The 13,540-nt window shown below is 43.0% G+C and overlaps 1 protein-coding gene across 1 annotated transcript; it reads left to right on the top strand.

Moving 5' to 3' along the window:
- The first annotated feature begins 333 nt into the window (after nt 1-333).
- On the top strand, nt 334-9,255 carry LOC135982805 (maestro heat-like repeat-containing protein family member 2B). Its single transcript, XM_065590999.1, has 11 exons — nt 334-580; nt 844-966; nt 2,046-2,129; nt 2,750-2,894; nt 3,364-3,404; nt 3,730-3,871; nt 5,499-5,551; nt 8,102-8,209; nt 8,568-8,687; nt 8,943-9,065; nt 9,196-9,255. Exons 1-11 carry the CDS (start codon nt 449-451, stop codon nt 9,253-9,255), a joined length of 1,131 nt encoding a protein of 376 aa, XP_065447071.1. The 5' UTR covers nt 334-448.
- The last annotated feature ends 4,285 nt before the right edge of the window (nt 9,256-13,540 follow it).

The following is a 13,540-nucleotide window of genomic DNA, read 5'->3' on the forward strand; positions in this document are numbered from 1 at the left end:
CTAAGGGACCAAATGCTGCCCTAAATTACCCCCCTATGGCCACCCAGAAATCAACAGGTTCAACTAAGTGCTGAATGTAGCCCAAGATATTTTTCAACTTCAAATACAGAAGTTAACTTGGGGCTAATGCATGTTAACAATAATCAGATACAAATAAAATAGGACTCCTGACTCGATATTCGTCAGTATTATACACTATAGATTCTGAGTTCTATTATACTGGTGTAAACACAGATTAACTTCAATGACCTCAGTCTATCTAACGCTTTTATAAGATTTCCATCATGGTAGTATGATGGCACTCATTATAGAAGTGGAATTACTTTAGATTTACACTGGTGTAACTGAGACCAGAGTCTGGTCCTATGTTTTTCCCACTGATTCTGTAGATGAGAGAAGCTCGGTACTATTCTTAAATAGGGCCCTTTGAAATCCAGGATTAATTCCAATGTGGAAAGTGAGTGAGTGGAACAAAAAAGTACTGTACACCTCTCCTTATCTTTCAGTGCCCGAGACAAAAGTTAAAAAGTTTCTGATTGTGAAGGCAGTGAAATCCACTCTCAGTGATCAGAATGCTAAGGTAAGATTGTGTGTGGAGCAGTGAAATATTTCAATTTTTTTCAATGATATGGGATGAATGGATATCTGGGTGGAGCTTTCATTCAGATCCAGAGGAGAGACTGCAGACTAGAGAAGGCATGTCATTCTCCTGCCTGTGTTAAATGTAGCCATGTTTATAATCTAAGGAGATAAACTCAAAAGCATAAGGACTCTCATATCCTATCTCCTATTTCAGGCAGAAGGGATAACAAGAACTCTTGTGTGTAATCTCTACCCTTGCAGGTGAGGAAGGCAGTTCTTCATTTCATCAGGAGGCTGCTCAGTTCAGGAAGTGTGGAGAATTGTGCAGAATGGGATATGGTAGCATATGTTTTCCACGAGTTCAGTGTGTCCACCAGCAAACTGGTAAGGAGAGTTCTTAACACGTAGGACTCGGTCCTACCATTCTTGCATGCTGATTGCTCCCCTTGCCTTCCGTGGGAGTTTTGACTCAGGGACAGCTGGACTGAATGATTAGAGACAGAATCTGATCAGTTATATTGGTGTAAAGTCAAGGTAACTTCACTGACTTTAGTGGCGTTACTCTGGATTTATACTAGTGTAACAGAGATCAGAATCTCACACTGGGTAATTACATCTAACAGAGTTATCGAGGTTACTCAAACCTCTGATGAGACATTGAAACTTCTGAAAACACCATTTTTCAGTGAAATGTTCTTGTACAAGGAAGCACATCTTTTTGTTTTCAATAGACTCTCCAGAGAACATAATGATGCCCAATTCTGTGGCTGTTGAAGCATACATAAACTATCAGCAAAACACTGAGGTTATGCAGGCTGCATGCCAGACTGTCAGGAGCCTGGAAAAGCTTGCTGCATATTTCCCTCACTACATACTCTACTCTACATGTACTAGTTTAAAAATATCTTCAATCCGTATTTCTATCCATGGACACAGCCAGGGGCTCCAGACACTTTGTGCTCCATGACTGGATCCATGATATGTATTAACATAAACAGTTCAACTTTACAACTTTAAGTTGTTGATAGAATCACACTCACTACACACAGAATGACCCAAGCTGGTTGGGGCATCAGAACAAACAGAGTGGATCCCCCTGGTTCTGCATATTTATTTCCACTGGGCAGAGGCTGAATGTTTTTCCTCAAAGATAAAAAGATGAAACAGTTTTTCAAATTTAAAAAAACTTAACGCTGTTGGGGAAACTCTTTTGTGTTCAGTGAATCATTCCCTTCACTTTAGGGTTTTCCTAAGCCTGGAATCTGACCCACCAGTTAGGAGTTTCTATTATTCTCTTTCCTTCAGATGTTTGTGCACTTCCAGTGCAATATAAAAGTAGGCATAGGTCAATGTTCAAGATGGCTTCGTAAGAGAAGGACACTGATTCTATAGCCAGTGTCTTACTACTAGCTCTATAGAACTTATTAGCTATCTCACAGCAGGGTACAACACTTCTCACCCAGGCTATTCAAGAAGAAAGCACTATCCAAACCCTGTGCATTGACATCCTGCAATGTCTGGACACCTCAGTCAGTGGAATGACCCAAGTAAGTGACCTGTTACTACTGCTTCTTGAAATAGGGACGTTCTTCCTTGTACCTCTCCACAAGGAAGCTCTTTGCACAGTCAGCATAATGGAGGAACAACATATCAAATTCATGTCAGGGATAGTGTGACCCCTTCATCATGGAGTAAGTGGTTCACATTAGAGAAAAGATGTAAAGCAACTTAACTGGAAGGAATCATGTTGCAGAGATCTTCTCTTAATTCTTTCCACTGTCTGAGTGCAACTTCCCCTTAGATCCCCCATGAATACTTCTGATTTGGTGATCCTGGATTTGAACAGATATTGGGGCTGGAAGTGTGCCTTCTATAGGTCTGTAAAGTTCTGGGTGAGTTTATGGTGCTATCTAAATAGCTCCATAATGCTCTAATGCAGGGAAAGAGGATTCACCAAACTAGGCAGTGTATTTAAAAGACAGAGTGCGGGGGCACCGGACAGGTAGAGTGAGATGTTGGGGAGAGAGAGATGAGGTGATAGGTTAGGGAAGGGTCAGTGAGGAATAAAAGGAGAAGCTACATGACAGGGAGGGATTCAGACAGCAGGATACTGGAGGTGGGGGAATGGAAATAGCTATGTACTGAACAGTCTCGCTCTTCTCTGCAGGTGTTATGGCCAAGGCTTCTGGAGTATGTGGTGCCAGCTCAGTACACTGGTACTTTGAAGCCTCTCTGCAGATGCCTTAGGGAACTGGCTGAGAAAAAGCAGCAGGAAGGAGAAGAAGCTGCTTGCCTCGACTACAGTGGACCAGGTTTATAACAGAAACTCTTTCATGTATTCTCTCCAGGCCCTATGAAATGAACAGATTCAGTCTGCTCCAGTTCTCTCGTCTGCAATCAGGAGGCTAAAATGAATGAGGGATGGTCTTGTGATTACAACATGGCCATGGGAGGGAGCTAGGAAACGTGGGTTCTGTTCCCGCCTTGCCACCAAAATTCTGATGTGACCTTGGGGAAATCACTTGATCTTTCTCTCTCAGCTTCCCCACTTGTGAAATGAAGGAGTAATTAATGCCAACCTCATAGAGGTGCTGTGAGGCGGAATTCATTCATGTTTGTAAAGCATTTTGAGATGCTCAGACTGAAAGCACTATGGAAATGCAAATTATTATCAGCTGTATTCAACATTGGTGGGCACGTTGGAAATGGATAGGTGAATAACATCAGCAGGACTCTCTGCAAAGCCTGGCATCATTAATGCTATTCTGTTTCTTTCCCTAGTGAAACTCCCTACACCCCAGGGGCTGCTGGCACGACTCCTGGTGAGTAGACCATGAAAATAGGTTTTCTGCGAAATGTGAAGTGGGACAGTTAACTATAAAAATCGGTTTTATAGCTAGATGCTTATAGACAGGCTGAGGAATGTGTATGATTGGGTCTCTCTCTCTCTCCACCCTCTCCTGAGACACACTGTTCTGCATCCTCGTACTAGCTAGAATGCTTGCTTCTTCAGGAAGACACTGCAGTAGAAGCAAAAACTCTATTGTACGGTCTCCACAATGAGAGAGTCTGAACTATTCCCTCCTTCAGGAACAAACTGGTGTTGTGCTGACAAAACTTAGCCTGTTCTTTCTCTCTCATTGACAGGTAGTAGCCTCATCCCCTTATGAAAGAGAAGGACATGGATGTGCTGCCTTGCAATTACTGAAGGCCCTGCACCACATTATCCACGCAGCAGTGGGTGAGATGTGGGTAGTAAACATCCCACCTCTGCTGCAGTACATTGAAGGTAAAGTGCTAGTTAGGAGGAGTGCGGCCCATGGAAGGGAAGCCACAAAATGCAGCTTTGTATTGACATGTGTTGTGCCATTCCTGTTGCAGTACATGAGAACAGTGGGGAATTGAAGTTGGGGTTCTGGGCCCTCACTTTTCCTTCACCTGGATAACTGGGAACCACTGGGGTAAATCCAGAGTTTAACCACTGAGGCCAATTCAATCAGGGCAGAATCAGGCCAGGAAGGTTTCAGCTGAATGGAAATTTTATAGCAGTTCCCCCCACACCTTTGCTAGGTTATTAGTTGGGAAGGTGAATACACGTGAAGCTGGAGGTTTGTGAAATATTTTGGGGTTACATATATAGTCTGATTTTGGAAACTGAATTTTTCTGAAAATTAAACCCCATGTTTACTTTCAAGGGTGATTCAATTAAAAAAACCAGAGTTTTCTTTCTGTAAGGAAACCCGAGCCATAAAAGTTAGGTTGGCCAAGTGGCTGCCCTTTGTAGAATCTAGGTATTGTGGGCCTAAAAATGTCTTTCACCAATTTTACAGTGGTATGAATCTATTGACCTCCGTGGAAAAAACCCTTCAATCAGTGTAGGCTAAGGGTAGGCAACCTATGGCACGTGTGCCAAAGGCGGCACGCGAGTTGATTTTCAGTGGCACTCACACTGCCTGGGTCCTGGCCACTGGTCCAGGGGGCTCTGCATTTTAATTTAATTTTAAATGAAGCTTCTTAAACATTTTAAAAACCTTATTTACTTTACATACAACAATAGTTTTATATAATAGACTTATAGAAAGAGACCTTCTTAAAACGTTAAAGTGTATTACTGGCACGTAAAACCTTAAATCAGAGTGAATAAATGAAGACTCGGCACACCACGTCTGAAAGGTTGCTGACCCCTGGTGTAGGTTGTGTCTACACTATGGGGTTATGGCTAATGACATAGCTGTGCCAGTATAGTCTCTGTGGAGTATGACAGACCCTATGTGGAGCACAAACCCGATATCTTTCTGATGAACGTCGGACCCCAAAATGTTCAAGTGGGTTTGATATTCAAAAAACAGATTTAAGAAATGAGCTGTATCTTCCCTAGTTGTTGTTGCTGTACAGAGTCCCCAGTACTACATTGTGCCGACATTCAAGAAGGGTAGGTTAGAGCTGGACATTCAGAATCAGGGCCAGATTCTCAGCTGATGTAAATCAGTATAATTCCATTGACTTCAGTGAAGCTACACCGATTTACATCAAGTTAGGATCAAGTCCAGAATCTCTTATTATGCAAGAAAAGGTTGTATTCACATTAAACCCAGTCTTCTGATGTGCTGAACCGTTTTGTGATGTGCTCAGCACCCTCAGCTCCCATGAAAGTCAACAGGAATTGGGAGTGCTCAGCATCTCACTCCTGGTGGGTTGACTGACCCTGAATAAAAATGCCAGCAGGGTACATAACATGATACTTTCTGTTGGTCCAACAAAGAATGTTGGCGTAGGTCCCATTTAGTCTTGAAAGCCCAGGTATGTTACAGCTTGGCAGACCAGGGGTTTTAGAAGGACAGATTGCGAAGAAGATACCTGGGACGACTCTTCTTGCTAACCTAAGTGACATTATTGTTTTGCCTCCTGCTTTATAGGAAACACAGAGAATTCCCTGGACCATGTACGGTGGGAGCACATGCTGCTTCAGGTACAAGATGGCTTTCAGCTGTATTGTCACAGCCCTTCCTCCCCTCTCCAAATGTATCAGCTGGGGAAAGAATAATGATAAATTATTCATTATAAGCAGAGCTGGTCAAACCATTTCATTTGCAACTTTTGTTCAGTGAAAAATGGCCTTTTTTATTTTCATGGGACATTTTCAAATTTTACAGTTTTTTTTTTGTTTTTTTTTACACAAAACAAAGCAACCCCAACCCAAATAGAAAATGTTTAGTTTTTTTAAACTGAAGTTGATTTGGGGTTTTTTTTCCCAGTTGCTTTCCTGTTTGTCTCCTCCCCCGTCTGGCTTTTTCAGTCACAAAGTGGAAGAGGGGAAAAAGGCATGGGGACGAGGGATAAAGGGAAGGAAAGGGGGAAAACAAAGAATTGAATAATGGTCATTTTTGATTTTGAAAAGCAAAATATTTTTGTTTCTTTCACTTTTCATTTGTGTGGTGAAAAATCCCACTTGTTTTGTGAAATATTCAACCAGCTCTAGTTACAAATAACTCTGTATTACCACTGGGAACAACACAAAACTTAACCAGAAAACCAGCATGCTAATGGTGCTAATGCATCACTGGGGGACATTTAAAGGATTCTTTTTTTCTATATGCCACTCAAAAGAAAATTTACTCTGAGAAACCCAAAAAGGAAAAGAGACAAGACAAGGTTTGGTGACTGTATCTCATGGAGAAGCCTTTCTGGTCAGAAAGAGCTCTTTACAGCCTCCTGTAAATCCAGACAAGGAACATTTTTATGGCGAGTGCTGAAAATGAAAGGAAAGGACCTAGTGACAAATAAGCCCCAGAAGGTTTGGAGTTCCATTTGGGGTTGGATTACACTCTAGAATTTCCCATTCCAGATCCAGCCTCATTTGAAATTATTTGAGCTAAAAAAATCAAAGAAGATTAGGTTCTCTTGTGAGGTTTCTGATATTTTCTGGCTGCTGTTCAAAATTCGGGCCTGAACAGCAAAGTGCTGAGAGTTACTAACCTCTCGCTGACTTCAATGGGAGTTGAGGGTGTGACCCCAGGTCCTTTGGGTACCCAGTGGCAGAGGCCACAGGAGTGCATAGGATTACCAGGATTCCCTGGATCTGATCTCCGTATAATCAAAGGGTGTCATGTAAAGCCTTTACTGGATACCTGTGCCACACGGATCATCATAATCATTGCACAGTGACTGGATGGATAATAGATAATGCGCTATGGTTGTATACTGAAATTTATGCTTTTAAGGTCTGTGAGTTGGGGCTGGTCACCAGAAAGTGATCAACAAGTTTCTTTGAGGCAGGAGATGCTTATCTGCCTGAATGGCTGTATGTAGATGAGTAATTCTTCACAGTGGATGCTAATCAATAGAGCAACATTCTAATCAAGTGATTGCAAAGTCTCCAAAGGAGATTCGATACAAGAAAAACAAACAAACAAACAATAGGGGGTACCTTGTTTACAAGTGAAGACGATGCTTGGAACTATATCTGGAGGAGGTCCAGAGGTATCCTGTACCAGGTATCCTTCACCTATTGGACGAACTGCCAGTTGGCTTGTCTTATGAATGGAGGATCACATTTGATTTGGGTGTTTCATGCTGGGAGAGAGATTTGGGGGAGCTGTCCTTTGTGAGACAGGGGAATGTTTGGTTATCTAAGTTTAAGCTCTAGAAGTGTGTTATGATTTTATTTTTATGTAACCATTTGTTTACATTAATTTTACTTGCTGCTTCTCAAATCTCTGACCTTCGTGAATTAAATTCTGTTTGTTTTCACTATAAATGTATCTAAGTGAAGTATAGTTGTTTTCACTCTAAACGTATCTACGTGTGTTAAATGGAGCGATGATGCTGAGGTAACACCGGTGACAGGTGTGTAGCAAACCTATGAATTCTGTGAGTGTCCAGTGGAACAGGGGCTGGACATTCTGGGGCTGCACAGAGGGCTCGGCGGTTGGAGTGTACCGATGGCTTACCTGTAGAAGGACAGTGGAGCTGGATGGGGTGAGAAGGGTGTGCTTGTGTTTCCTGTGGCTGGCAGAGTCAGGAGCTGACATGTGGCAGGCACAGAGGAGGCTTCCTCATGCTAAGGGCAGGTGGTAGTGAGGTACCTCACAATCCTGGGGACCCTCAGGAGGTGGCATAAAGGGTCCATAACACTTCAGAGAAGGTGCCTGGTCCTTCATAGTCCAGGGCCCTGTGTTCAAAATTTATTAGACCCATTCTCCATCCGCTATAAAATCACTCCTGAATGGTCAGATTTCTTGGCTCCATCTCATTCTCCAATTCACTGTCCATCTGGGTTTGGGGACTGAGAGGAATCATCAGGCAAAGGTTAAAGAACAACAGGCAGAGGAAGTCTGGGTTGTTGATGTTTATAGTTGTCAATAGGGAAATAATCTTCCCATGACACCTGAATATTGGAAATTTTACAACCGAGAACAAGGAAGAAAAAAAAACACCAAACAAAGAAACAAACAAACCCCACAACAACCCCCAAATTCTTGCAATTAACCATCTGCTTTAACTCTTGTTTTACACGCAGTTCCTAAGGACATCTCTAGAGATGATAGGTGACAGTGCCTGGAGCAGCCAGATAAGCCTTGAGTTGAGCCAGCAGATGGCTGGCTATGCCAGCCCCTCCAAAGAGAAGGTTTGTTATCTGTTAAGGCTTAGTTTATAGTTAATTTCCCTTGAAATTCTGACTGGGGGGGCTGCATAAGGCTTCTCTCAAGGCTTCATTACTTTATATTTTATTCTGCATATAACATTTGTTTTTAGTTGTTCCCTGCTCTCTTGTCCCCCCCCCCCGCCCTTCCAATATTTGCTTGGACAGGCTGCTTGTCTGTACTGCATTGTTGGTTCTCTGGCTGGGCTAGATGATGGGATGTTTCTGCAGTCTGGATGCTTGGACTTGGCTATCTTGTTCCTTCCTGAGTGTTGCTGAGCTGGGTCTGTACTGACAGGCACGTTGTGTTACTGATCTCTCAGTGCTGGTCTCTTTCTTTCAGAGTTTCCTGTATAAGGCACTAGGAACATCCTTAGCAGTGTGTCAGGACCTGGTCCATGTTAAATCACAGATTAATACATTTCTGACGACAACAGATTATACGGAAGCCCCTGAGAGAGAGGTGAGGACTCTGTCCCTCTCCCCACTTTACCAAGTAATCCCTGAATGCTGCCTGTGGGGCTCAGCTCTGAGTTGGCCTCGGGGGACAGATGCCATTTTGCGTCATATCCTCTTCATTCCTATTTCACTCAGCCCCTGCTCCCCATGTGTCTCAGGCCTCACTGGCATTTTACACCACTTCAGGTGAAAGGAATGGAGTCGTGGGGTCTATCAGGCACCTAGTTAGATCCTAACCAGTATTTTTCTTGGGTCACAGGGAGTCATTTCCATCCTTGCATTGTCTGCTGAGAGCCACTTGGACCTCACCTTGAACGCACTTCAGGAGTTTGGGGCTGCAATGAGCAAGGTTAAGATTTCTGGGTTCATCAGCCACCTGAAGGTAAAGGAGCCAGGGGCTTCTCTCAAACTTCCTCTCCCCCTCTAAAGCGGGGGCAGCAACCCTGCGGTAGTGTCTGCTCTGGTCAGCTAGCATTGTCCCCCAATGTATGCGTTCTACGTGATGCCTGCAGTTAAGCAGAGAGGAGCACAATCTGGAGCTGGGGTTCTCTAAAATGATTTTTATCGTCTGATGTCTTTTCCATGCAAGCGACTGATGTAGTTCCCACACATTGTGCATGGGAGGAGCGCTCAAGCCATGAGACATCAGATGATAAAAATCATTTGAGAGAACCCCAGCTCCAGATTGTGCTCCTCTCTGCTTAACTGCAGGCAGTCTGTTGTAAAATGATGGTAGATACACTGGAGGGTAGGGATAGGATACAGAGGGACCTAGACAATTAGAGGATTGGGCCAAAGTTGGGCCGGAGTTGATTGTGTCTAGTTTGCATATCAAACTTCAAAAACAGACTCCAACGAGAAACTGCTGAGCTAGAATTGATATGCAAACTAGACACAATCAACTCCGGTTTGAATAAGGACTGGGAATGGTTGAGCCATTACAAACATTGAATCTATCTCCCCTTGTAAGTATTCTCACACTTGTTATCTAACTGTCTGTACTGGGCTAGCTTGATTATCACTTCAAAAGTTTTTTTTCTCTTAATTAATTGGCCTCTCAGAGGTGGTAAGACAACTCCCACCTGTTTATGCTCTCTGTATGTGTGTATATATATCTCCTCAATATATGTTCCATTCTATATGCATCCGAAGAAGTGGGCTGTAGTCCACGAAAGCTTATGCTCTAATAAATTTGTTAGTCTCTAAGGTGCCACAAGTCCTCCTGTTCTTCTTTTTGCGGATACAGACTAACACGGCTGCTACTCTGAAACCTTGCAAGAAGTAGAGGGCAGACAATCCCCCAAACTGATGGCTTATTCTATAATTAGATTCACCAAGTCAACAACAGAAGAGCTCCCACCCTAGTTAACAAGATGCCAAATGCAGTCCCCTTTTGGCAGTCCAGACCTTGGCTCCCATCTAAACATCCATGTCTTGGAAGAAAGGGGAGGGATAGCTCAGTGGTTTGAGCAGTGGCCTGCTAAACCCAGCGTTGTGAGTTCAATTCTTAAGGAGGCCATTTAGGGAAGTGGGGTAAAAATGTCTCCGGGGATTAGTCTTGCTTTGAGCACAGGGTTAGACTAGATGACCTCCTCAGGTCCCTTCCAATCCTGATATTCTATGTTTAATATAGTGAGGGGTTACTGAAAACCTGGCTCACCATATGTGAGGTTCACTGATCATAAAGGACCAGATACTTATCCCCAGGTCAATGTGAATCTCGGGTCTTTCCCAAATATCATGCTGTCAGCCAGTCCTTAATAACTAAATCTAAGATTTATTGTTAAAAGAAAGAAGAGAGTTACACATGGTTAAAAGATCAATATCCATACAAGTGACTTTCAGTGTTCATAGTTCAGGATCACAACAGTGATGGAATAAACTGCTGGTTTGTAAAAGTCTCTCTGGAATCATCCCAACAGATCAGAATCCAAAGGCAGCTCAGATGTAAAGTCTGTTAGTTTTTTCCATGCACTTTCCAGGTTATTCCAAATGTTATTTGGAAAATCTGTGTCCTATGACTTACACTTTCCCTGTTCAGAGTTTAAGCAGATTAGAGATGACAGGATCAGGCCCGAGCCTTCTCTTTTATAGCTATTCTAGCAGGCTGACAAGCCGACCTCACAGAAATTGTCACAGAAGGACCTTCCCCCAATGCAGATCACCTGTTGTACTTTGCTTTGAAGAACTAGTTACATTCCTTCACATAAGGTAATTAGCCGTTCTTCCATTATAACACAGATAGTTAAGCTGAAGATAATGTAGAAATGATTGGTTTCCTGGAGTGTCTTACATCTTTGATTTTAAGGTTAACTGAACACCTTGCATACATAATTAAGGCAATTAAGACATGAAAGGGAATTAGCATCTACAAGCTAATTTGGTTACATTGTGAAACTTCTAACCGGGTATAGATAAACAGACAAATACACTTAGCCTCTATTGTTCATTTTTGAATGAGTTGATGATTGCTAGACTAATACATCTCTTAGAAATTCACATGCAAGTGAACTGTCTTGATACAGTAGAAGCGCCTCTTGTTAAGTTATTATGGGTCATACACAGGTTGACTGGTCTGCCAGTGTCACAAATGCATTCTTGGTTCTTATGCTCCCAGGATGCTAAAGCTGAATTTCTATTTAATCAGCTAAGAACATAAAGCATAAGAGTGGCTATCCTGGATCCCCCAGGAGAATGGTTCTTCTAGCCCAGTATCCTGTCTTCTGACAGTGGTGGCTGCCAGATGCTTCAGAGGGAATGAACAGAACAAGGCAATTGTCAAGTGAACCATCCCCCGTTGGACAGTCCCAGCCCCAGCTTCTGGCAGTCAGAGGCTTAGGGACACCCAGATCATGGGGTTGCATCCCTGACCATGTTAGCTAATAGCCATTGATGGACCTATCCTCCGTGAACTCATCTAATTCTTTTTTGAACCCAGTTATACTTTTGGCCTTCACAACATCTCCCTGGCAATGAGTTCCACAGGTTGACTGCATTGTGTGAAGAAATGCTTCCTTTTGTTTGTTTTAAAACTGCTGCCTATTAATTTCATTGGGTGACCCCTTGTTCCTGTGTTATGTGAAGGGCTAAATAACACTTCCTTATTGACTTTCTCTACACCAGTCATGATTTTATAGTTCTCTATCATATTCCCTCTTAGTCGTCTCTTTTCCAAGCTGAAAAGTCCCTGTCTTTTTAATCTCTCCTTGTACGAGAAGTTGTCCCATACGCCTAATCGTTTTTGTTGCTCTTCTCTGGATTTCTTCCAATTCTAACCTATCTTTTTTGAGATGAGATGACCAAAACTGCACGCAGTATTCAAGGTGTGGGGGTACTGTAGATTTATACAGTGGCATAATGATATTTACTGTCTTATTATCGATCCCTTCCCTAATGGTTCCTAACATGTTGTTATGGTTTTTGACTGCATGTTGAGCAGATGCTTTCAGAGAACTGTACACAATGACTCTGAGGTTTCTTTCTTGCATGATAGCAGCTAATTTAGACCCCATCCATTTGTATGTACAATTGGGATTATGTTTTCCAATGTGCATTCCCCAGTTCAGTACAGGAATCAGAGGCACAATGTTATCAGATGTGCCCGTCACTTTGGGTAGGCTCATTGATTAGGGTTACTCTTCTGGGTGGGGGGAGGGTTCTGTAATTTTATTAATGTGGGGCTTATGTCACTTGTGTGTTCATATGGAGCTCTACTCCTTCCTTCTACAAGTCCCCTCCCAATGGAGCTCCCAATGGAGCTACCCTGCAGGACCTAGGTTCCCCAGGGCTAATAACTAGAACTAGATGAAGATGCGCGCGCGCACACACACACACACTAGCAGAGCAAGTCAATCAGCACGCCCCAGCTGATCCCCTCATGTGTCTCTGTATTCAGTGGGCTGGGTTAAGCAGCACTTTCAAGCTGGTACCCTTATGTGCCCCTGGTCTCAATAGGCTGGGTTGAACAGCACTTTCAGCTGCCCCTCCCTTATGTGCCCCAAGTTTAACACGTCCCTATCACACTTTCACATTACAATTGTACTGGGAGTAACACACTTGATGAGCAAACCCCACAGTATTTTTGGGCACTACAGGGATCTTTAGCTTAGGTACAAGAAGTGTTGCTGCCGAGTAAATGGGGGAAGCTAAAAACACAAAAGAGTAAAATTCAGAGAGAGAGAGAAGCAACCAGCTGAACCATAAAAGTTATTTATTGAATAATAGTGATAACTACACAAGGAGCTAAACCAACATAAGTTACATTTTAAAGGTTAATACCTGAGGTAGAAAAGAAAACACAGAGAGAGAGAGAGAGAGAGGGATCTCCCCCACTCCATGAGGCTTGAACTGGTCGGGGTTCCCAGGTGGTGGTGGTAGCTCAGGGTCCTGAGTGCTGAAGACAGGCAGAGCCCCCAGCACGATCAGTCAGGAGATAGAATCCCAATGGCACTGATGCAGAGTTTGGGTCTATACATCAGAACCCTTACTTGGGCATAGGTCGGGGGTTTTGTAGAGAAAATACAATGGCTCAAGGGAGAACACTAGATTTGTTTATGGGTAAACTGATGGCTCAAGGATTTTCTTTAGGCTAGGCCAGGGGTAGGGAACCTATAGCACGCATGCCAAAGGCGAGCTGATTTTCAATGGCACTCACACTGCCCGGGTCCTGGCCACAGGTCCAGGGGGCTCTACATTTTAATTTAATTCTAAATGAAGCTTCTTAAACATTTTAAAAACCTTATTTACTTTACATACAACAATCGTTTAGTTATATATTATAGACTTATAGAAAGAGACCTTCTAAAAACGTTAAAATGTATTACTGGCACGTGAAACCTTAAATGAGAGTGAATAAAT

This window comes from Chrysemys picta, chromosome 4 (assembly GCF_011386835.1).
Source record: "Chrysemys picta bellii isolate R12L10 chromosome 4, ASM1138683v2, whole genome shotgun sequence".
NCBI classification, from domain to species: domain Eukaryota; kingdom Metazoa; phylum Chordata; order Testudines; family Emydidae; genus Chrysemys; species Chrysemys picta.